Raw genomic sequence first — 26,384 nt, forward strand, 5'->3', positions numbered from 1 at the left:
AATAGCTCCAAATTGGTCAATCCCTGCTTCCCAAAGATCTCTTGCCATTGTCAAGCATCATCCCCTCCCCCTTTCCCTCACCCTCATCCCAAAAGAGGATCCACAGAGTGTGAACATATCCTTCACAGCAGACACCATCTACCCACACTGCTCTCTACAACACCAATTGCTCTCTTCAATAGCTTGCCCACTAGATTCTCATGATTTTCCATCTTGACTGGCTCAAGGAGCCTAAACTGCAATGAACAACTCTATAAACAACCAAAAACTTTAAACAAGGAACTGGTCTTACAGCTAATCAATGCTAAAAAGGGCAAGTAGGAAAGCAACAGAGAAGAGGTGAGGACTGACACTGTAGGGAAAGGGGTTTCATATCCCTTTATACTTTCTCTCCCTCACAGCCCCAGGTCTCCAAATGCTCCCATTTATCCCATTCACAGTCGAGATATGGGCTGTGGCAGTGCAGGTTTTCCATTTTATTCACAGATTTTTCATTTTATTTGGGGTATTTTCAAAATACTCTTTTTTAATTTCAACGGCAATGTTGTCAATAGTGCATCTTGGGCCAACAGAACACACAATTAAGCAATGGTTGAAGCAGCAGGCTAAGAACCAGGAAAGCCCAGTTCAAATCCCACTGCAGCTCCCTGTGACCCTTGAGCAAGACACTTAGGGGTCTGTTTACAAAGCAGCGCTAGCGGCTGTCCATGCACTAGTGCAGACACAGTGTCGGTACTAGCGCATGGACAGCCACTACCACTGCTTAGTAAACTGGAGCGTTAGCTCTCCACTGCCTTGGATACAAACTTAGATTGTAAACCCTCCAAGGACAGGGAAATACCTACTAGACCTGAATGTAATTCACCTTGAGCTACAGCTGGAAAAAAAAGTAGGAGCCAAATTAAATTAAATAAAATAAGAAGAAATACTGAAACATGGACAAAATGTTCCCTGTCATTTTGGGTTAAAAACGGCAAGAAACGACATGGGAAACGTTGCTGACATTTCCTACATCATTTCAAAGAAATGTACATCCCTACTGCAGGCTTCAAACATCTGCTGCGTCCCCTCCTGATCAATTCGTTCACTCTCCCCCACTATTACCGCTTCACCCCCACCCTCTTTGCCGTGGCCCTTGTCCAGCTCAGGTTGATGTGAGTCCTCAGGGTCAAGTTAACTCCAGCTGGGCAGACGAACTGCCCTGCTTCTCTTCTTTCCCAATCAATTAGTGCAGTGTTTCCCCAAGTCCGGTCCTGGAGTACCCCTTGCCAGTCAGGTTTTCAGGATATCCACAATGAATATACTACTACTACTACTTAACATTTCTAAAGCGCTACTAGGGTTACGCAGCGCTGTACAATTTACATAGAGGGACAGTCCCTGCTCAAAGAGCTTACAATCTAGAAGACAAGTGAACGGTCAGTCCGATAGGGGCAGTCAAATTGGGGCAGTCTGGATTTACTGAACGGTAAGAGTTAGGTGCCAGGAAGGTTGTTCCAAGCATAGGGTGAGGCAAGGCAGAATGAGCGGAGCCTGGAGTTGGCGGTGGTGGAGAAGGGTACTGAGAGGAGGGATTTGTCCTGTGAACGAAATATACAAGAACTTGATTTGCATACACTGCCTCCATTATATGCAAACATCTTTCATGCACATTCAATGTGGATACCCTGAAAACCTGACTGGCAAGGGGCACTCCAGGACTTGACTTGGGAAACACTGAATTAGTGTACTTCGTGAATATGAAAAACAAAGATGTTTATTAGTGTTTTTGCAGTGCAGGTACTATTACTGGGTATCTTTTCCAGTTACATTGAACAAATATTTATGCAGTTAAGGCATCATAAGCACAAAAATGGAACAAAAAGAGAGTTGAGAATCTAAGGCAGACAAGGAGAGGACCAGGATCTAATCTTAGTGTGCCTAGTCTGATTCTTAGGCATTGGCGTTCAATAGAGAGTAAAGGATGTCTGAAAATGATCAGACCATATAATTTCACTCCATATCGGGTCAGATATAATTATATCCCCCCCCCCCCCCCATATAGTATATGAATAAGCTATCATATCTAACTGATGTCCCTTTTCATATGTTGGAGAGGGTGATGGCAGTGTGAAATTCAAACTATCTAAAAAGGCTCTCAAATCATACGCATTCACATTATCCACTAACTCTAAATGAAGAGTTATATCACCTAACAATAGGTTTTAATGGAAATTTAAAACAGCTTTCCCAATAAAATCATAAAAATTGTCTTTAACAACTTTCCATTTGCCTGGCGGACAATAAAATAAAATACAATTTAAAAAAATAATATATATTTCATCTGACGAAAGACGCCTCAGTGGGGATTTAAACCGCGGCGTCCAGACAGATTTATTTCTCTGTCTGACCGTGCACTGCTTTACTACATTTGCCAATTTGTCACTGTTTTGGGGAGATCCTTTGGACTGAGTGACATTTCTTGCCTCTGGCACCACCTCAGTACTTCTTTTCTGATCATACTGCTCCAGTGCAACAAAAGAATTCTATAAGGGCAAAGGTTGTGACACAGGTCAGTCTACTTGAGCCTACTGTGACCCATCTGTTGCTTTATTCTCTGTGGCAGTGCGGGTGGTAAACTGGCTGGGAATTGGGTAGTCATGGATGATTCCTTAATTGCTGCCAATTCCTTCATTAGTTTCTTGATGTCATCTTTCACAGCTGATATTTGGAGACAGATGGGGTTATGCTCTAGAGCCAAAACGTGCTAGGGGACCCATTGAGATTGCCTGCCTCCCCCCCCCCCCCCCCCCCCGCCACACACAAACAGGCAGACCCAGGATGGGTAGGAGAGAAACCCCACCCCACCAAACTTCGATGAGGGCTGTGAAGTCTCTTGCTGTACAGAAACTGTTGCAAGAGAACAAAAGACACAATCTAACATGGTTGCAAGGTGCCTCCAGTAACACCTCCCCGCATTTCAGGCCAACCTCGGCCCAGGGCTTCAGCATCTCCACTGTCTCCCTGGGACATACTCTTGTTTTTTGTTTTGGTATTTTTTTTTATTATTACTGAATGCACTTTATTTCCCCAATATGGGAATAAAATCAAACCAGGCAGACCAGATTTAAATGGTTTTGTTTTGCATGAGAGCTGCAGGACAGCCCAGGGGGAAAACACCCAAACAGGGTATAAGGGCAATGAGGGAAGGAGGACGGGGACCCGTACCCCTCTGGCAGGCCCCACAGGGCCAGCTGCCTCATCTAGTGGATGCTAAAAAGCAGGGGATTGGGGGCAGTGAAGCCATGCTCTGTGTTCTGCCAGATCCAGTCCAAGAACCAGGAAGCTGGGAGCAGCTGTTAGGCTCAACCTCATTGTATGGTCACAGCCTGCACACTGGGGAGCTAGGCCAGGACCCAGAAGCACCAGCCTAAATGATCTACCATTTGCTAGAGATAAAAATACTGGAACTTCCCACTGAGCACCAGCAGATTATACTGCTGAGTTCACTGGAAAATTTCAGTTTTTTCTACCTCCATCTATTGGTAGGAGGAAATAACACCCACTTGATCAGAACGGTATGGCCACAGATGACAAGGAAACAGCTATTTTTTTACTTGTCTGCAGTCATTAGCCCAACAGTCCTCTACCAGTGTTTCATCCATTCAAGATATCATTGTATTTGGCCAGTGAACCTGCTGCATTGATTCCCAAACCTCCCCTAATCTGGGAACATCTTGGATCACTGAACGCTGAGTTCATCAGATACACTGTAGGCTGTGTGATTCCAAACATTTCTTTTTTTTAACACTATCCTGCAGCAGGCATCATAAATCTTAAACCACAATGGCAGTGTTTATTTAAAACACATTTGTTTTAATCTGCCATCTGTTCAATGTGAATTTAATTACACAGGGAAAAAAATGTTCGGTTTAGCCCTGTATGTTTCTGGAACTACCTAACCCAAAGGACGGAAAGATCTTTGAAGTAGGGAATCGTTCTCTCCTCTCTCAAAGGATGTGTTATTCTATCAAATACGCAAACTGTGCAACTGGAAATGGACTAGATCCATTTCATAGTACTCTCCATCAAAGACAGAGACTGCAGGTGAACTGTGGAAAGTCTCCTTGGATTTAAAGAGACAGACTGTGCATTAGCAGCCAGTTAAATTCCTCAATGTCTGTAACACGATAATGGTGGAACATACTGAGCATTCCTAGTATAAAATGAAACTGTGAACCCAAGAAAAGCTCGGCATGCAAGTTTCACTGAGAACGCTACTGCAGCTTTCACTTCCAGTGGCAGGCAAAAAAAGACAACAATATTTTTCTAAGATATCCTTAGTCCCTGTTGAAGATCTCACACCTGCTATAACTGTGGTCTTTTTTACTCAACAGTTAATGGTCTAAATCAGGAGAAAATAGTTCATTACCTATGGTATCTGGGAGGTCCAGAAGCTCATTGTGCTGCAGGTCTAGGTTGGTGATCTGTGTACAATTTCCAATCTCTTTTGGAAGGTGTTCAAGCTGATTGTGAGCCACATCCAACGTTATGAGGTTACACAACTCACCTGGCAGGGGTAAAGAAGTTAAAAGAAATAAAATTGGTATTTGTAAAGTACCATTGCTACACCTATCTATCTATATATCTATCTATATTACACACAAACACTCTTATACATTGTGGAGGACACTTTTATAACGTGTTACCTTTGCAGAAAGTCCAAAAAATTGCCTTAATAAAGTAGGCTTTAATGTAGACAACAAACAAACACCTATGTGTCTTTATTATATAAGCTCCCAGATCCAGCCCCAGCAGCACACAAGGAGAAATTAGGGCTTATCTGATAATTTTCTTTCCTTTAACGCAGCAGATGAATCCAGGAACTAGTGGGTTAAGTCCGCCTACCAGCAGGTGGAGATAGAGATAAACAAACTAAAGGCAGTGATGCCAGACGGCCATCTCCTTCCTCAGTTAGTATGTCATTCGTAAGCATTTGCCAAGGCCAAAAATATGAAACCAATAACAAACGGAAAACATCCTCACTATGAAAAACAGAGAACCAAATAAGAACTTCGAAATAACTGCAACTTGATCCAGAAATTGGAATCCTTTCCGTGTTCCCATATCTGTCTGAACTCTGCAAAAGAGAACCCGGAAGGAAAAAATAGCCACACTGCGCGGAAAATGAAAAAAACCATTGGCTGAACTAGGGAGGGATCCTGGATTCATCTGCTGCATTAAAGGAAAGAAAATTATCAGTTAAGACATAATTTTACCTTCCTTGTCACTTGCAGCAGATGAATCCAGGAACTAGTGGGATGTACCAAAGCAATCCTTAAGTAGGGTGGGAAGCCGACGCTGCCCGCGCCAACACTCCCGCCCCAAAACTCGCATCCTCCCGAACAGACACTTCTAGCCTGTAATGCTTCGCAGAAGTATGACGGGATGCCCAAGTAGCCGCCTGACAAATCTCTTCCAGAGATAAGGCCGACGCCTCCACCCAAGAAGCCGGCTGTGCCCGAGTAGAATGCACCTTCAGGGCCACTGGAGACGCCCACCCTTGTAGCAGATAACCCCGCTCCAATGGCTTCCCTAATCCAGCGAGCAACGGAAGCCTTAGAAGCCGCCTCACCTCTTTATGATCCCGACAAGAGCACAAAGAGATGATCCGAGCGTCGAAACTCGTTAGAGATCTGCAAGTACCGAAACAAGGCTCTCCGCACGTCCAGGAAACGTAGCGAGGCAAACTCCCCCGGATTATCCTCTCATCGAAAAGACAGAAGATAAACCGTCTGATTGACATGGAAAGCCGAAACCACTTTAGATAGAAACGACAGCACCGTCCAGATCAACACCCCTGCTGCAGAAAACTGAAAAAAGGATCTCTGGAAGACAAAGCCTGAATTTCAGAAATCCTCCTAGCCGAAGCAATGGCCACCAAAAACACTGTCTTAAGTGTTAGATCCTTCTCAGAAACCTTATTCAGCGGCTCAAACGGTGGGGCCTGGAGGGCTCGCAGTACCACATTCAAATGCCACGCCGGGCACAGCTGCCGCAGAGGAGGCCGAAGCCGAAAAGCCCCGTGTAGGAAACAGACCACATCAGAGTGAGCTGCTAAAAAGGAACCATCCAGTTTGCCCCTAAAACAAGCTAGCACAGCCACCTGCACTCGAAGGGAATTATATGCCAATCCCTTTTGAAGACCATCCTGAAGGAACTCCAGAATAACCGGAAGGTCCGCCCAAAAAGGCAATTCAGCACGCAAAGCACACCACGCCGAGAAAGCTTTCCACACTCGCGCGTACGCTGCTGAAGTAGACTGCTTCCGTGCCCCCAAAACAGTGGCAATGACTGGTCCTGAAAATCCCTTCTTCCTCAGCTGCCGCCTCTCAATAGCCAGGCCGTAAGACCAAAGCGGGAAGGATTTTCCATCTGAACTAGCCCTTGATGCAGTAGATCGGGAGTCACTGGAAGTCGCAATGGTGGCTCTGAGAGACATACCACGGCCGTCGGGGCCAGTCTGGGGCCACTAGAACAACCGGCCCCTGATGCCGCCCTATGCGGCAAAGAACTCTCCCTATCAGAGGCCACGGCGGAAAAACATAGAGTAGCTGTTGTTCCAGCCATGGCTGGAGAAGAGCATCCAATCCTGCGGATACTGGCTGCCGTTTGCGGCTGAAGAACTGGGGAACTTTGGCATTGCAAGCCATGTCCATGAGATCCATTACTGGTCTTCCCCAACGTTGACAGATCAGCCGAAAAGCCGAGTTCGACAGCATCCATTCCGCTGCATTCAAAAGAGTCTGGCTGAGAAAATCTGCTTGAATATTGTCTTGACCCGCAATGTGCGCTGTTGACAGACTCTAAACATGCGCTTCTGCCCATACTAAAAGACGAGATGCTTCCACTGCCAAGGGAAGACTGCGAGTGCCCCCCTGCCGATTGTTGTAGGCCACCGTCATGGTGTTGTCCGAGAATACACGAACCACCTGCCCCTGCAGAAGGTCCTGAAAACTCCGCAGCACATTCACGACTGCTCGCAACTCCAGATGATTTATCGGCCAAGTCGCTTCGAGAACTACAAACAGAAGCTTGAAGTGTCAAAGCGGCCACCTCAAAGGCACGTTTTAAAGAGGCATCTAGCCATCTGTCTTGCATATCCTTAAGTGCCACACCACCTTCCACTGGAACAGTAGTCTTCTTAGTGACCGCCGTCACCAGGGTATCCACCCTAGGTAGAGCAAACTGCTCTAAACAGTCCGCTGAAACCAGATACAGCCTGACCATAGCCCTGGCTACTTTCAGCCCCCCATCCGGATCCGCCCACTGGGCCGAAATCAACTCTTCAATGGCTTCATGTACCGGAAAGGCCTTAGAAAGTCATCTGGTACTAGTCATCTTGGGGTTGACCGCCTGAGAAGCCGCATTCTCAGGGTCCTCTATATTCAGGGCTTCCAGCGCCTGAGAGATAAAGGAGGACAACTCCTCCATATGGAAAATCCTCATGGCGGAACTGTCCTCCGGTTGGTCAGTGAGGACACCGTCCTCCACGTCCTCTACCCCCGTCTGCTCTGAGAGAGCCACCACAGAGAAGCTGCAGGCGACCGTATGCAGGACCCCTCCTCAGACCCCAAAGAAAGCCTAGGCTTTTAAGGGAGGAGAAATCCTCTGGGGGAAAAACTCAAAATCTCTTGGTTACCCCCAGACCCCCTGAGAGAATCTGAGAGAATCAAAGGCTGAAGCTGTCGCAGCCGCGTGAGGGGGGGGGCAAGGCCTTTTCAACAAAAACACCTGATGGAGTAGCAAAATAAACTCTGGCAAAAACCCATCCCCCGCAACGGAGGAGGTCGCAGCCATTGCACCTGCACCACCGCCCACAGTGCCTGACAGCCCCCCGACTCCCCTACCAGCGGAGAAGAAGCTTTGCCCAAAACCGCTACCGGAGCCGGCTCCGCGACCGATCGCAAAATGGCGTGAGAATCGCCAGGCTCTGGGCGGGAAAGCACGCACTCGGGGGGGGGAGGGGGGGTCACCACTCCGTCGAGTCCTGCCAAATCAGCACACGCTGCAAAGGCCTGCCGCCAAACGCCACTTCCCGCATCGGGAACAGCATTTTACCGCCTCTGCTGCCATCGCCCGTCCCCAAACAGGAACCCAGCAGGACTTACCCTGGACCGGGAAAGCGCGGGAACTGACAGCTGAATCAAAGAAAAAAAAAAAACTCTCCAACTCCACTTCGAGGCAGGCTCAGACAAGCAGGCAACAGAAAACAGGACTCGGACAGCAGTAACACAAACCTGCTCTCAGCAAAAACACACTTCCCTGTGTTTCTCTTTTAAATAAATTCTATGGTTCTCTTTTTTTTTTTTTTTAGTGAGGAGGCAGAAACAAACAGGGAAGGAAAGGAACAGCAAAAGCCTGTTCAGAGGGAATTTGAGGTGCAGCTGGGACCCAGCAACTGCGTATGCAGCCGACAGGGGACACCACCAGTCCACCACCCCCCGGCTCAAACTGGCCACCGGTCCAGGAGCACCCTCAGAGGCCTTGGGTCCAGGAGCTGGAGAAAAAGCCATCCACCACCTGCTGAGATAGAGACATACTAACTGAGGAAGGAGCTGCCTTTAGTTTGTTAATCTCTATCTCCACCTGCTGGTAGGCGGACTTAACCCACTAGTTCCTGGATTCATCTGCTGCAAGTGACAAGGAATGTCTGGTTACTCAAAAGTATTGGCAGATGGTTTGGAATAAGGTTTATCTTTGGACGGAGAAAAAGTGGGCCCAGCATAAGGTGGCTTACATGTTGGGTCTTATTCCATATTGGTCACCAGAAACTGGCCCTCCTGATTTTGGCTAACAAAATGGACATAGTTAGAACTTGGGGAGTGGAATCTGACCCCTCCTTGTCCATTTGGAGAGTTCTGGTTACAGAATGCATATATTTGACATGATCACTCAGGAACGATGAGGAAAGGGACAAGATCACTCACAGGTATGGCAGTCTGTGGAGGAATAATTATATATGGGGACAAGACTGCTGGGAGGGCCGATTCATTGCCTTGGGATGTTTTCTTGTGTAAATGTGTTCATCTGTTTTCCTCTCCCTGTTGCTTTGTTTATAACTTATTCAGGGATCATGCTCAGAATCACTTAGCTCACAAAGTACAATTATTCTCAGGAGTTGGGAGAAGGGTGTTAGTTGGGGGAGGGGGTGGGGGAAGGAACATTTTAAGGATGAGGACCGTCTGTGATCTTGATTTTGAATTTAGTAGTGTTGTTAGTATCAATACAATGCCTAAAGATTGTGTGGAATTTGATCGGCGTAACATATGGTTGTAACAGATTTCAATTTATTTGTATGTTCCTTATGAAAAATTATCAATAAAAAATGTAAAGTAAAAACAAAAAAAAAAATGGAAGAAAGCCAAAGAAAACAAGTCTATGTTCTGGAAGGGAGACTGAGAAGATGAAGAGTGACAGCACAAAAAATATTAATGTGAGAACTGGTTCAGGTCTTTCACCAATTCTGTTTCACTCACGGGTTACCATATGGCTCCAGAAAAAGGAGGACGAATTGAGCCAGCCGGGTTTTACTTCCATTGCTTGGAAAGCAATGGAAGTAAAACCCGGCTGGCTCAATCCGTCCTCCTTTTTCTGGAGCCATATGGTAACCCATACATTATACAACACCAATCTACTACTGTACGATGAGCTCCTGACATGATGCAATCCAACCTTGAAATGATGCAAGATCATCTGGAATTTTGTAACTGGGAACAAAGAGGCAGAGATGGGAGGACCACTCAAGATGGAAAGTGGTATAAAGAGAGAGTAGAAATTTGACTAGCAAACCCATTTATGCAAGACAACTAAGGTATAAATCACATAGATGTAGTTCCTCATGTTAAAATCACACGCACAGGATCTCTCAGTCTCATTCCAAACCCTTTCCTTAAATGAGGAAGAACAAGAGAGAGAACATTTGACTATCCTTAGGTGAAAACCATTAAAACACTGGAAACTAATGCATAATGCTACAATCCACCAACTGCAGTCCCTTGTAAAGCAGATAAAAACGTGGCTCTTCTCTCAAGCCTTTAATGGAAGGAGCAACTCACTAGCTAGTCTCACACACAAGGACTAACACCAGCAGCACATACTGTAGCAGGACTTGCTCATCCACTCCTACCCTAGCTGAGATCATTTTCATGCATCTTTCTGACTGCATATGTGCAACTTTTCTTAAGTTAGTCACCATTATTTTCTATTTAACTCATTTTACTCTATCCTACCTTTCTATATGTTCCTCTTCCAGTTACACCCTATGCTATCTATTAATATGTTCTATTGTGCATCATGCTTAGATTTTAAGCAGCGTACTATGATACAATATGTATTATCTTAATATGTTTTTCTGCTGAAATTGTCTATTGCCCGTGTCCAGATTGTTCTAGCTGAATACCACTTTGGGTGAATTTCTTCAAAAAGGCAGTAAATAAATCATAATAAATAAATACTCCAGTAGGGCACAGAGAAAATAGACAGGGAGGTGTCCTGTGGAACGGACATTAGAGTAAACCAGGGCTCAACAAATCCCAGGTGTCAGGTCGCCATGGCACCTACAAAAAAATCTTTTTTGTCCCTGCCCACACAGTTCCTCTCTCTCCCCCACTCCCGAATTCAGCATCCCTCTATCACCTTTCCCCCTCCCCCATAGAAACTTGCCTCTCATCCCGTGTCAGCAGCAGCAGCCTTCAAGACACGCTTCTCTGGCCGGTATAGGGTTTTCCCACTGACGGGTTCCACCTTCACTGAAGTAGGAAGTTACCCCACAGAAGGCGGGACCTGGCAGAGGGAAAGCCCCGATGTCAGCCAGAGTGGCATGTCTTTAAGGTTGACAACGCTGACAAAGAATCAGAGGCAAGTTTCCAGGGTGGGGGAGGGAGGTGACAAAGACACTACATTCAGGAATGGTGGGGAGAGAGAAAAAGATATGTTGGACCAATGTGGGGGGGGGGGGGGAGAAGAATGAGATGTGTTGGACCCTGGGACGGGGTGGGGGCTGAAGGGAGATGGAGGTGTGCTGGACTCTGGGGTGGAGTGGGGACTGGAAGAAGATGGAAACGTCCTGGACCCAGGGGTATGAGACGGGCGGAACAAGGCACAGACATGCTGGGCGTGGAGTAAGAAAAGAGACAGGGACACAGCAATGGTGGAAAAGGGTAGGATAGCAACACAGAGGGGCACTGCTGATCACAGATGGAAGGATAGGGACACAGAGCGGCAATGCTGAATGTAAGGGGAGGATAGGGACACTAAAAGAGCACATGCAGCACAGGGACAACAAAGAGAGATGCTGGAGAGGACAGATAGGGACACAGACAGAAGATGGATGGCAGACATGGAAAGAGATGAAATGTCGAATAAACAGGAGATCCTGGGGAGGTAGGAAAAACAGACAAAAGCTAGAGAGACACAGAACAAACTGAATGGAAAAACAAAAGGCTCCGACTACAAAGGTACAAAAAATATATTTTATTTTATTTATCAATGGGTCATGTCACCTTTGGAACCTGTGCATCTCCAATATCTTGCATTTCCGCTTCTGTTTCTCTAGTAATGCTAGGGGTAGGGGCAGCATGAACTGAGTGTCTGTGTTCCTGGAGGGAGAGGGGGCAAAAACTGGTGTTAGAGTGCTAGGGAGCAGGAGCTGGGGAGGTATATGCAGGGGGAGAAGATAAAAATCTGGAGAGCAGTATTGAGAACTCAGTTTGGGGGGCAGTCATCATTGGGAAACAGCTACCGGAGGGAGAGGGGATATGCCACAGGAGCGTATCTGGGGTGGTGATTGACAGATCTATGGGGGGGGGGTGAGAGTTGAGGGAAGGCAGAGAGTACGTGTGTGCATGCGCTGTGGGTGGGGGGGGGAGAGAGAGAGAGAACTGGGGGTATCCACCCTGGAGAGGCAGCCCATAAAGAGCCACCTTGATCAGGAAGATATTTGGAGTGATAGCCACCGCAAAAGCAGCCCTTAAGGAGCACTGTTGCTGAGGAGACAATTCTTCAGCAGCCTTGATGGTAGGATAAATTAAATTTTTTTAAGAATCTGGTTTTTTTGTTTGTTTGTTTTGGGAGGGGGGGGGGAGTAGTGATTGAGAGAAGCTACTGTTTTGGAGGGTAGAGAAGAGGTTCAGAGGCTACTGCTATGGATGGGGATGTGAGCCAAGGCTGCTGCTGGGTGGCTGAGTAGGTGATGAAAAGTGGATGGGACTAGCTGTGGGAAGGGTTAAAATTGCAGCTGCCGGAGGTAGGTGAACAATGAAGAGAGGCTTAGGCTGCTGCTTTTTGGAGTAGGTGGGTGGATGCCCCGTCCCACAAACTCTTAGTAGCTGTAGCTTTGGATTATCTTCCATCACCCCACCAACCACTGCCTAAAGTCTCTCTCCATTGCTTGATGATAGGCTGTGGGTAGGTAGGTGGGTGAAGGGGAGTTCAGTTGCCTCCTATCAGCTCCTTCCCTGCTACTGTGTTACACAACTTGCTGTGCATCATCTTGAGCATATTATGTATTTTCTCATTATTACCTTTTCCCCCTTCTCAACTCAACTTTCCAACATTACAGTGCTAAAACATTTTGGTCTGCTGCAAATGAAACTAGGAAATAGGAGAAACCTTTCTTCGTTAAGCCAATAAATCCAGGAGCTTACAAGAGACAAGTTACTGTGGGAATGTAGGGGGAGGAGGGGATAGTTACTGGCTAGAGTACGGATATGCAGGCCACTATACTGACTACGATAAATACAGGGAGAGGAAGATCCAAAGCTAACACAGCAGCTGGCTATGTACCAACTGCTGAAGATTGTCTCTCCTCAGCTACTTAGGCCTGATGACCTATCTTCAGTTCCTAAACATGCCTGTCATTTCAGGTCAATATGCTGACTCATTTATACTCCAATTGCTCCTAAATGTTTATCTAATTTCCATCACCAGCCAGTAGCCAAAACGTTCTTTTCCCAGTAATTCTTCTCCTTCAGTTAACCATTCTATATTTATTCCTTGCATATCTGCATGACACCCTGTAAAGAACTAGGCAGGCAGCACCTGATTACAAGTCACAATGATGGAAGTTGCAAAGCAGAAGATATATTAAAAAAAAAAAAATCAGTACCTTGGCATAAAACACAAGCAGAAACGTTAACAGACTGGGAAGGGGGAAATCAATGATAATTCTGTTTACAGCTGAAGATAATACTGTTAATTTAAAAAATAAATAAATAACCTTACAGGGACATGCCATTCTCTCCCCTACATCATGTTCATTATAAAATTGCTATGGGTTGAAAGGTAGTCCAAAGGAAGACAATCAATAAACAGAGCATAACATTAACTAAAAGGCGTAAGCCAGCCAATCAAGCAATTTGAGTGATTCAGTAAAACGTGATCATAAAAACAGAAATACAGACATTACAAGCACCTTGATTTTATATGCCACACTGTAAAAAACTGAACAATGTAACAGGAAAAACCACAATTACCTATGACCTAGGAATCATATTTTTTCTTGGACAGAAAGGGCAGAGGGGATAGAATAAAGAAATAATTTATCTTACCAATTTCAGCAGGTAGTTGCTTGATTTTATTTTCCCGAATGCTAAGCATGGTGAAAAGAGGGAGTGTTCAAAGAGGAAACCAGAAGTTACCTTCTACTGCGATTACCAATCAGGACCTAAGAACCACATTTCTTCTTGGACAGAAAGGGTGAAGGGGATGGAATAAAGAATTAATTTATCTTACCAACTTCAGAAGGTAGTTGCTTGATTTTGTTCTCCCGAATACTAAGCATAGTGAGCATCGACAAGTTTTTGATATCCTTCTCAACAGCAGTTATGCGATTAAAACGTAGATAGAGGGTGGTGAGAGAACTTAGCCTGTACACCACAGAAGGAATTTCTCGAAGTTTGTTATGCCGTAGGTCAAGCATCCGCAGTTTCTTCAAACTGTCCAGAGAGTCCGGTAAACTGGTAAGCGAATTCTCACTTAGAGCCAATGTCATCAGGTTCACCAGACATCCCACCTCTGCCGGTAGGGACTGAAGCTTGTTACTGTACAAATAGAGTTCAGTTAACTGGGTCAGTTCTTTGACAGATGCTGGAAGTATGTGTATAGACCTCTTGGACAAATCCAGACGCATTGAATTCTCTTCTCGACATTTGTTTAGCTCTTTGACCACCTCGGCATTGCTAGATTTTTTGCGTGCTCCTGGTGCTGGATTAGGACGTTTAATTGTGTTATCCACGGAAAAAGCCACCCCTGGCTGTGCACCGCTCGAGTCTTTCTTCCCTTCTTTGGCATCTTTCCCTTTAGTCTTAGGCTCTTTTTCTTTGCCGTCTTTCCCAAATCCTCCAGAGGCTTTTGCTTCCTTTTCTCTTTCCTTCACAGATGGGACTTTCAGTTCCTTTTCCTTAGAGTCCTTCTCTTTTCCTATATTACTACTCATGGTGATTTCTGGCTCTGAAACGACTTCATGAACTCCTTTTTTCTTATCAACAAAAACAACAAATTGTGGTATTTACAATGTATATTGTAAACTTCCAACACACAGACTGGAAAAAACAACGTGAGTGGAATGAAACCCATCTGTTACATATTGCATCTGAAGGCACAATTCATCCAGTCAACAGAGTACAAAATCCAACAGAGTTAACACCACCAAGTTTCTGTAATAAAAGATAAAAATCAACATTAGAAGATTTGTATAATAATTTTGCAGCCCAACACTGGGATTAAAGTAAAGCTGTGAACTTGGAGACACCAGTTGTTTTTCCTAGCCAATACTTTCTGAGCAATTTTGAGCAGGTCACGTAATATCTCTATGCTCAAATTTAGATTATAAATTCATTAAATTAGCAATATCGTAAATAGATTACATATCCTATACTTTATTACCTAAGATGAAGACATGGGATAAAAAATTTTCAGAAATAAATGGATTTTCTCTTAATTATTGTAATAAGCATGAAGTAGTCAAACAATAATTGAGTGAAGGAACCTGCATGGTGGATAAGCCTCCACAGAAAAACTTTCTGAAGAGGTATTATAGGGCTTATGCGCAAGCTCCTATCTCACATCGCCTCACAGAACCTTCTCAGTCATGTGAAAAAGCTTAGGAATCAATATTCAGCATGCTTTAAGCTGACAAGAAAGGCTCCTGCCCACTTAAACCACACTAAGAGGGTCATTTGCTCACATTCAAAGGCGCTTAACATTGCAGTGTTATGGAGTATCAGCTCTGACTGCCTCAGCACAATCCGGGCAATGCCAGGGCAGTCCGTGGAAGACTCGGAACTTATGGCCTAGTGGTTAGGGTGGTGGACTTTGGTCCTGGGGAACTGAGGAACTGAGTTCGATTCCCACTTCAGGCACAGGCAGCTCCTTGTGACTCTGGGCAAGTCACTTAACCCTCCATTGCCCCATGTAAGCCGCATTGAGCCTGCCATGAGTGGGAAAGCGCAGGGTACAAATGTAACAAAAATAAAATAGATACTATTGGAGATTCTACATGGAATGTTGCTACTATTGGAGAGTCTACATTCCATGTAGAAGGATGCGCAGGCTTCTGTTTCTGTGAGTCTGACGTCCTGCACGTACGTGCAGGACGTCAGACTCACAGAAGCAGAAGCCAGCGCGGCCACATTGGTGATCTGCAAGGGCCGACTTCTACATGGAATGGAATGTTGCTAGTGGAAGAGCAACATTCCATGTAGAATCTCAAATAGTAGCAACAGTGGAGGAGTGGCCTAGTGGTTAGGGTGGTGGACATTGGTCCTGGGGAACTGAGGAACTGAGTTCGATTCCCACTTCAGGCACAGGCAGTTCCTTGTGACTCTGGGCAAGTCACTTAACCCTCCATTGCCCCATGTAAGCCGCATTGAGCCTGCCATGAGTGGGAAAGCGCGGGGTACAAATGTAACAAAAATAAAATAGATACTATTGGAGATTATACATGGAATGTTGCTACTATTGGAGATTCTACATGGAATGTTGCTATTCCACTAGCAACATTCCATGTAGAAGCCTGCGCAGCCACATTGGTGATCTGCAAGGGCCGACTTCTACATGGAATGTTGCTAGTGGAAGAGCAACATTCCATGTAGAATCTCAAATAGTAGCAACAGTGGAGGAGTGGCCTAGTGGTTAGGGTGGTGGACTTTGGTCCTGGGAAACTGAGGAACTGAGTTCGATTCCCACTTCAGGCACAGGCAGCTCCTTGTGACTCTGGGCAACCCTCATGTAAGCCGCATTGAGCCTGCCATGAGTGGGAAAGCACGGGGTACAAATATAACAAAACAAAAAAAAAATTTTCAGTGCCAATGCCCATATACCTTACTAGCTGTGGTTCTGACACTGTGAGCCTTGACATGACCCACCAAGCCAAGTCTGCTTGTGCATAAGTGAAGGAGATGCAATCTAACAGTCAACTGGAAAGTGTATATTTAACAACAACAACGGTCCCAAGTTTATTGGGATCAAAATGAAACAAAAAGTAGAAGGCTAAGGCTCTACTTACCTGTAGCAGATGTTCTCATTGACAGCAGGATACAAGTCCTCATAAGCCCTCCCACCTCCCCCAGGTGTTGTCTCCTAAACAGGTGAATATCAAACTCGCTTATACTCAAAGTATTAGAAAAAGGCTGTTCATTCGTTCCAACAGTGACATATAATGCTTTGAAAACCCGGAGTGACTTACATAACCGTCATCTTTGATATCACGTTTCTCAACAATTACCCTCACTAGATGATTTCTGTAGTCAAAAACTGATCCAAATGAGTACCCCCTGAACCTAACAGACTGTGCAAGGCATATTTTTATTAATAAATTCTGGAATTCCTTTTTGGACTACCATACTTTTGCTATCTGTTGGTCCCACTTGGCTCTCTTTAGAAAAGATTCCACTACCACAGAATGATGCAAGACTCTACAGAGACTGCCTTCTTATTGACCGGATGGACAAAGATAAGGGTTTCCATTATTCTCAACCGCACAACCCTAAGGATTTTCTCAACAGACAAAGCCACACCTTCCTTGGGGTGTATTAGGGTAAGGTTGAGGGATTGGAAGATATAAAACACTTTAGCTTGGAGTTCCTCTTCCATCTCTAATTTAACTGGAATCAGTCATTTCCCTAATAAAATCAGTAAAGCACAGACTCTCTGGAGTGAGATTTCCTCCTCTCAGGTAGAGGAAAGAAATCAAAGGGTAAGCCAGTGAAGACCTCTTCTTCAGATAACTTCATAGGTTCATATTAAAAAGAAAAATCATAGGAATGTTCCAATTCAGACCCAGAAAAGAATTCTAGTGGGGAGGTCCAACTCTGTTCCTGTAAGGCAGCTCTAGACAAGGCCATCTAGAAAGCTGATGCCCCCAATAAACTGGAGATGGACACCAATGCAGTTGACATCAATTTTACGCTCTTCAAGGTATCATCTCAAGGATTGGCTGTAGGATCCTATGCATCATGACATGTGCTATCTCTGTGATACATGTACCTTACTTTGTATTATCTTTGTGATACATTGTACCATACTTTGTAAACCGCACTGAACCTGCTATCGAGCGGGAAAGAGCAGGATATAAATGCTACAAATAAAATATCAAGGAATCACATTAAGCAAAGATTCAAGCCATCCTCATTTAACCTTCCTGCTGAGGTCCTCATCTAAGACTGCTGATGTCAACATCGAAGAGGATGCAGTGGATTAAACCACATTCTCCTGAGTTGCTTCCGGAGTATCAGTGGCCTGGTCTCAGGTCCTTGAAGACTGATGCAACCTCTACAACATGAAGAGGTTGAGCAGACCTCTGTCTGGGAGTGTTTTAAGTATCAAGTATCAATTCTATTTAATATACTGCCAAAGTAGAGCATATCAAAGCGGTTTACAAAAAATGATGAAAAATTGGGAGGAAACAAAAAAAAAATCACCAACACAAGGCAGAAATAATAGACACAAAGAGGCATATTTTCAAAGCACTTAGCCTTCCAAAGTTCCATAGGTTTCTATGGAACTTTGGAAGGCTTAGTGCTTTGAAAAAATGCCTCAAAGTGACCTAGATTACAGCAGCATTAATAAAAAAAAATACCAAAGAACAACAGAAGGGAAAAATTTGTACTCATAAGACACAAGAGGTGATTTTATTGCGGCAAGAAATAACTGTATTAGAGAAAAACTCCTCCTATACGTTGAAATGCTAAAGTAAAGTAATACGTTTTTTTAAAGGCAGCTCGATTTTGGAAGAGACAACTTCCAACAAATATCTAATGGTAGGCTATTCCAAAGTGTGGGGCACAGACACTGAAGCAAGAGAGTGTCTCGTGTCATCAAAAATAAAGAACAACCAGCAGGTTTTGAAAACAGGAATGAAGAATACTGAAGGGCATATAAGGGATACGATGACAGGGGAAAAAACAGAGGCTTAACAGAATAACAAGCTTGATGATCAATAACATGAACAATAACATTAATTTTAATCAGAATATGATGAAAGACAAGAAGCCAGTGCTTGGTCATAAAAACAGTGTAACATGTCCAAATGTTTTGGCTCCATAAAGGAATTTAACGGCGGTGTTATGAATTACCTGTGAATCAGTTGCCTGACGCTAGGGTCCACCTTGGGGTCAGCACTGAAGAAAAAGATCTAGGTATCATTGTAGATAATATGCTGAAATCTTCTGCACAGTGTGTAGCAGCGGCCAAAAAAGTAAACAGAATGCTAGGAATTATTAGGAAAGGGATAGTGAATAAGACCGAAAATACTATAATGCCTTTGTATCACTCCATGGTGAAACCGCACCTTGAGAATTGTGTTCAGTTCTGGTCGCCGTATCTCAAAAAAGATATAGCGGAATTAGAAAAGGTTCAAAGAAGAGCGACCAAAATGATAAAGGGGATGAAACGCCTCTCGTATGAGGAAAGGCTAAAGAGGTTAGGGCTCTTCAGCTTGAAAAAGAGATGGATGAGAGGAGATATGATGGAGGTGTACAAAATCCTGAGTGGTGTAGAACGAGTAGAAGTAAATCGATTTTTTACTCGTTCCAAATGTACAAAGACTAGGGGACACTAGATGAAGATACATGGAAATACTTTTAAAACAAATAGGAAGAAATTTTTTTTCACTCATAGTTAAGCTCAGGAACTCTTTGCCGGAGGATGTGGTAACAGCATTAGCGTATCTGGGTTTGAAAAAGGTTTGGATAAATTCCTGGAGGAAAAGTCCACAGTCTGCTATTGAGACAGATATGGGGAAGCAAATGCTTGCCCCAGGATTGGTAGCATGGAATGTTGCTGCTAATTGGGTTTCTGCCAGGTACTTGTGACCTGGCTTGGCCATTGTTTGGAAAACAGGATACTGGGCTAGATGGACCACTGGTCTGACCCAGTATGGCTACTCATATGTACAGATTAAATTTATTCCTTGTAAGAATGAATTAAAGTAATCAAGATGTGGAAGAACCAGGGAATGTAAGAACAAACATAGTAAGTTCTGTTCTATGAAAGGATTTTCAGCTCATAGTTGCTGTAAAACAAAAAATGATTTTTTCATCACAGAAAAAACATGCAGTTTCATAGACAAGATAGAATCAAGAATAACCCCCCAGGATTTTAACAGATTTAATAATATCAGTGGTAGGGGACAGGATCAGCATTCTTCCATGAAAAATGCACTGCTATCCATTGTTGGTGAGCCAATCAGCAACAACTCCAATTTTTGTTGAAAGTAAGGTAAGTGTAGCAGGGGAAATCATATTAAGAATAGTACATAAGTACATAAGTAATGCCACACTGGGAAAAACCAAGGGTCCATCGAGCCCAGCATCCTGTCCACGACAGCGGCCAATCCAGGCCAAGGGCACCTGTAACTTGCTGAATATCATTGGTATAAGTAAGATTGCTAGAGATGCCAAATAGATATTTTAAATAATAGGCCCAAGTACAGAACCCTGTGGTACACCACAAGGAAACTATAATGGCAAGAGGTAGATTGATGCCATCGAACCCTTTAAAAAAAATCTGTTCTCTAGATAAGAACGAAACCAAGCCAATGCCAAAGTTCCAAAAGTCTAGAAAGAAGAATGTCATGGTTTACAAGATCTAAGGAAAGCAACACAGTACTCAGTACCCAACACTGTGATGCAACAGGGCACGAGGTCAGTGCTCCCATGCCTCTTTGCGACGAGCAGGAACTGATCAGTGCCCTTTCCCAGTGGCTTCTACTGAAGCTCAGTACTGATGCAGCCTCAGGATCCAGTGCAGTGCCTGTCATCTGTGAAAACAAATGGGACCGATACATTTATGACTGGGCCCAATACACTTCAAGCACTAACTGTGGGTATCTGCATTGGTCTTGCCACATTGCCCACATGTTGTAAAGCCTCTGGGGGCTTTTTCTTAGGATGTATGCCTAAAAGAGAAACTGAAGCAAAATCAAATGGCTCACTTTTAGAAATTCAGGCCTGGCTTAGTTGACAAGCACCCCAACAGGGGGTGACAGTGAGCATGCAAAAATAAAACTGAAAAAGGAAGCTGTCCACATAAGACGGTTCCCAAAGAAAAATATTTAAAGAGAGAGGAGAGCTAGGAAGTCTTAATGGCTCCATAGAAAAACAAAACCTGAGGAGGTCCAATGTGACAACGCAAGGAAAGCAGCTCATACAACTGCGTGGTAGTGCCTTTTAAAGGCTTCCAGAAAGCACTTCTAAGCTGCAGAGGCTCATATGCACAGGCTCCGTCAGATGATTGCACCCAGTTGTGTAGACTTGCTATCCTGATTATCTTCTGGAGAATAAAGAAATCCAAATAACCCTTCAAGGTTTAAATTTGATATGTTGTGAAACTATCTAGTGTGATAAATATAGGGCATGCCTTGGCAGGACCTAGCTACCAGAGGAAGGACTGCTGTAATGACCTGAAAGGAGTCACTGGAGGGCGCTCAGGAATAGAAGAAGCCTGCTTAGATGGGTAGCGACCACTAGAGGGCATTCTAATGGTGGAGGCCTTTTTGTTATTCTGTAGAGGCCACTAAGGGGAGCCCTGCCACAATGATAACCCAGACACGGATAGCTGGGGAATGGGAGGGGCAGAGGTTGCCCTTGTGTTAAGTTAAAAGGAGAGGGCCCATGTCAGAAGGTGGGAATAGTTCCCTCAAAAGGCATGCCAATTGAATAAGGTACTGTACCTTTTCTAGAATATAGGAGCAGCCCTGGAAGGGTGGAGTTGGTAGGAAGCAGCCCTTTAAAAATGACTTATCCCAAGAAGAGAATGAGCCCTCCAAGAAGAATGAAGGATGCCAAGCAACTGATGACTGGACACGAAAAGGAAAGGATTCCTAAAGAAAGACAAGGTACTTACCTGAAGTACAGAATAACAGAAAGGAGTAAGAACTGTGACTTGACCACAGTGTGGAAGGAACACTGTGAGCCATGAAGTAAGACTCTGATGTTAACAGCCAGGGGTGAAGCTGAAGTGAAGTCCTGTCCAAGGGGTGGTAGCTGTTCTATTTGATACCCTCATCTTCCAGACGGGGGCTCAGTTGAAGAGAGTGTAATGAATTGTTTGCTCAAAGAAGGGTAACCCCTACAGAGTGATTAGCAGAAGCTAATAGAATGGATTTGTATTTAGAATAGTTAATTTGCATATCCTGTGAAGCCTATTTGTCAAGTGGTATTCTCCAGACGGAGCACCAAGTGGCACAAGAAGGGTAACAGAGTTGTAACCTGTTACCAGGGAAGGCTTCAGAGAAGGGATTTTGGGACGAAATAACAGATGTCTTATGATTATTCACCCTGAGTTAGAGGGAGCCATGCAGATTGAAAAAAGTAAATTCTACCCTTCTACAATTCACCACACACTACACTGTACAGATCACACATTAGACCTCAGGAAATTACAATCTGATCAGAAAATAAGCTTCAAAACACACACACACACAGCTTGCACACAAACTGTATACCTAAAGGCCAAACAGTTTTAGAGCTTGTCAAAACAAAGTGGGAAGAGAACAGAGTTAAACAATTCTAAAACTGAATGCAGTCTGTATATAAACAGTAACTTTCACCCACCAGCTCAATCCATTTTACAACTCAAGCACTTCATATCTTCAGCCAGGTCCACGTTGTACAAGCCTATTAACAGCAGGAACTTCAGAGGAAAGGAAACAGTGTCCGATTTAGCAAAAGGTCAGATACTTTTGATTAAAATGATCCTATCCCACAACCATGCACCCACCACATCAGTCCTGACCTAGCAATGTGCAGGGGAATTTCTATGATCAGAAAATGTTTTTGTTCTTAAGAAATCAATATTTGTCACTGATTTAATCAGCTAACCTACAACTTATCTCTAAACAGACTACGGATAAACAGAAAAAGCAGGGAAAGCAGTGAGAGTGTGTGAATAACTCAGACCTAAAGGAGGAGAGGAGAGGCAGTCTGAACAGAGCAGTTCCCAGATATTACATTGGCTTAAAAAGAATAATAAAATGAAACCAAGTGTGATAATATATGCAACCATTAGATGTCACTGTCAACAAATTTCAAAATATGCATTTTACATTTTAACCACAGAGTGCCAATGTCCCATGACAACAGGTATTGCTGTGCATTCCCACTACTAGTTAGCAGTGCACATAGGAACCAGTGGCAGACGACATGCTTTAATTGTAATCGTATCAGTTTAAATTATCAGGATTATTGATTATGTTGAATCAGATATACCAATATAAAAATGCAGCTTTTAAAAGATGTATTGAAACTGCATTTCAATACCTTCTTTCCCCTTTTCCCTGGGAATTTCTGGTAGCAGGGCTAGTCAATTACAAACACTTAACAAAGACAAAAGAGAGATATATAAAGCTTCCTTCTCCTCCCACTAGAAGGACTGTTTAACAAAAGCATGACTAAGGTGGGTACCTGAAGGCTCATCCAGACATCACCGAAAACCAAAGACCCAAGAGACAGAAAGTCTGGCGAACCCATTGACAACAAAGAACTCAGAGGAAAACCATAAACAAAACATTTGCCTGTAATCAGAGGTATACCTGCCCCCTCCCATCAGCTATCAGACAAATGGACGCCAGGACATCTGCAGTAAGGAAAGACTTGTAATGTGATCATATGAACAGACTGAAACCTGTGCAAAAGCCCTCAAGCTACAGAAAGCCATTTGCCAGCAGATATCAAGGAAACATGTGACCATGCTTCCCTGCAAACTACAATACCCACGATCCCCTGCAAACTACAACTCAGGGAACATTATAAAAAGCCTGGAAACAGCCCAGCTCTCTCTCTTGGGACCTTCCACTCTCTTTGGGATCTGCTGATGCCTTGCTCCTGACCATGTGCTCATCAATCAGCTGGACCACAGCATGCTTGTAACAAGGACTGTAAGTTAACCTATAACCTTAAGATTTGGACCTGTTACTTTGTTCTATTTTATGCACAAATTCTCTGTTCTAAGATCCTTTTAAAAGCTCTTGTTTGCAATATTATTTGTATATTAAATAAACCCTTTTGAAGCTAAAAAATATAGTCTCTTTGTGTTCTGAGTATATGGTACCTTTTAAAGTTATACTGATAGCGCATGGTCACTTTTAAAATTTAGTGCCATACTCTGAGTACATACTTTTAAATCTTGCAGTACCTGCTAGTGAAATTACAAGCATATAGCATTTCATTCCTTGTATTCTTGCAATTGTAAATCATTCTTACCTTGTAGGTAAAGTGGTGGAGAAATTTTAGCGAGTGCTCTTAAATATTCCCCTGCTCCTTGTTCTTAAATATCATATTAGGACTGTGACAATTTTGTAACATTTTTAATGGATATTAAGAACATTTAAATTATTTCCGGTAACATAATCACTAGCAACCATTAAGAAAAGGTATAGAGTTCACTCATTAAATTGCACAATAGAATTTAAATTTTTGAGGCGGCTTGATTGGAGCAGCTTGAGGGCGTCCGCTTAAAAAAGGAGCGCCATTTTGGCAACAGTATTACTCTGAGAAATCTGATGGGGTATAACATAAGGTAAGAGTGGAAGAACTAAAGCTACTCCATTGACTTTCATATCTCTCCTTCCTTCTTAGTAAGATTATTCTGTTGCAAACCTTTCTTATAGGGTACTTACGGAAAATAAGGGCACAGCTCCTGACGAAGCAACGGTGAAACAGGAGCTCGCTGTAGAGCGTGCCCAACAGCTTATGCTACTGAATAAGATAAGTACCCCGGATTATGTATCTTGAATTTGACAGAAGAGTATTTACAACGCAAAAACAAAAATTAGAATAAATCAGAGGTTTTTTGACTTATGAAGAAGCCCCCCCAGAAATTTCCACTATAGAAATGGATGTTCAGGGTGTGAATTCTGGATAGTGAAACCTTCACAGCGATAACATCGAAAGTGAAGGCGGAGCTATGAAAGTCTTTTCCTCTGTAATTATAATGCAGTAGAATTGCAGTAAGGAGAGTTCAGCTTGCTTTATTAGCTTTTTGAACAATAGAATTTAGAATAAGGTTCTGTACCTTTTCTAGAATAGAAAATCAAAATCAGTAAAATCAGCCAGCAGGGATAGGGGTGTGGCAGTAATAGCACAAACAGCATGCCTCATAGAATAATTTTCAGTCCCTCTGAGGGTGTGTCTGTTTGTCCATGTATAATGGCTTTGTATCAATGTTTGTATGCTGCAGGTACTGGAATTCACCTTTTCCCATAGAAATACATTGGGACATTTTGCAGGGACTTTATTGTCTGGAAGCCCCCCCCCCCCCCCCCCAACACACACACACACACACACATTCAATCTGGCTCCTTTGTGAATCTGATGTATCTTTGCACCATGTTTCCTCCATGCCAAATTGGGTCCCATTCTCTTAAGCTTTCAGAGTTATTTTGCCCCCAGATATAAAAACTTTTTAACCCTTTATGTACAATTTCTTTAGATTATGACATTGGGCTGGAAAAAAATAAGTAGGAAACTTCACAAGAACTGGAAAAAATAGATCTATGTATATAACACACCACTCAGCCTCAGGACTGCAGTGGCTACTCAGGCTGATTAAAGGGCACCCAGGATTTTTTTTCACCATAAAAGAGCAGGGCTGGGGCCAAGAGCAAACCGAACAGTCATGGACCAGATGTGCACCCTGTCACCACTGTCCCTGTGGACTGGAAGGAGGAAAATGAAGAGATTGGCTGGGGTGAGAGAAAAGATTGAGGCATAGGGAGAAAGAAATGGTAACGAAGTGAAGGCAAAAGAAGAAAGAATAAGTAGTAAATCACAACTGGGGGAAAAAAAAGTCCTTGGTTCCTAAATATTTTGGCCACATAGACAAACGTGTAGCCACACACATATTGTTTTAAGAAACGTACTGCTGCCAATTAAAACAGTTCCACAACATCCTTTTGTTTTCCAAGTGGAGGAGTGGCCTAGTGGTTAGGGTGGTGGACTTTGGTCCTGGGAAACTGAGTTCAATTCCCACTTATTTTTATTTTTAGTTACATTTGTACCCCGCGCTTTCCCACTCATAGCAGGCTCAATGCGGCTTACATATTGTATACAGGGACTTATATTTGTACCTGGGGCAATGGAGGGTTAAGTGACTTGCCCAGAATCTCAGGCACAGGCAGCTCCTTGTGACTCTGGGCAAGTCACTTAACCCTCCATTGCCCCAGGTACAAATAAGTACCTGTATACAATATGTAAGCCGCATTGAGCCTGCCATGAGTGGGAAAGTGCGGGGTACAAATGTAAGAAAAATAAATATTGGAAATTCTAGATGGAATATTGCTACTATTGAGATTTTGTTGCTACTATGTGACATTCTACATGGAATGTTGCTACTACTGGAGATTCTACATGGAATGTTAATGTTGCTATTCCACTAGCAACATTCCATGTAGAAGCCTGCCCCTGCAGATCAGCAATGCGGCTGCGCAGGCTTCTGTTGCTGTGAGTCTGACGTCCTGCACATACGTGCAGGACGTCAGACTCACAGAAACAGAAGCCTGCGCGGCAAGGGCAGGCTTCTACATGGAATGTTGCTAGTGGAGGAGTAGCCTAGTGGTTAGTGCAGTGGACTTTGATCCTGGGGAACTGAGTTCGATTCCCACTGCAGCTCCTTGTGACTCTGGGCAAGTCACTTAACCCTCCATTGCCCCAGGTACAAATAAGTACATGTATACAATATGTAAGCCGCATTGAGCCTGCCATGAGTGGGAAAGCGCGGGGTACAAATGTAACAAAAATTAAAAAAAAAAATAATGCTATTTGCTTCTTAAAATGGGCAACAGTGTTGTGGGCTCCAACTGCTTTCAGTTAGATTCAAAAGCTTCTCTCAAACGCCCTTTTGTCTAC

General features: G+C 43.8%; 1 protein-coding gene across 1 annotated transcript in view; it reads right to left on the reverse strand.

Annotated features, from left to right (window-relative positions):
- Positions 1-26,384, reverse strand: part of LOC115471047 — a 248,630-nt gene that overhangs the window by 193,059 nt on the left and 29,187 nt on the right. Inside the window, exons 2-3 of the mRNA XM_030204716.1 lie at positions 13,774-14,696; positions 4,412-4,549 (exon numbers count right to left, since the gene is read on the reverse strand). Coding sequence (XP_030060576.1) covers positions 4,412-4,549; positions 13,774-14,476 — 841 coding nt within the window. The 5' untranslated portion in view covers positions 14,477-14,696. The remainder of the gene's footprint in view (positions 1-4,411; positions 4,550-13,773; positions 14,697-26,384) is intronic.

This window comes from Microcaecilia unicolor, chromosome 5 (assembly GCF_901765095.1).
Source record: "Microcaecilia unicolor chromosome 5, aMicUni1.1, whole genome shotgun sequence".
NCBI lineage: Eukaryota > Metazoa > Chordata > Amphibia > Gymnophiona > Siphonopidae > Microcaecilia > Microcaecilia unicolor.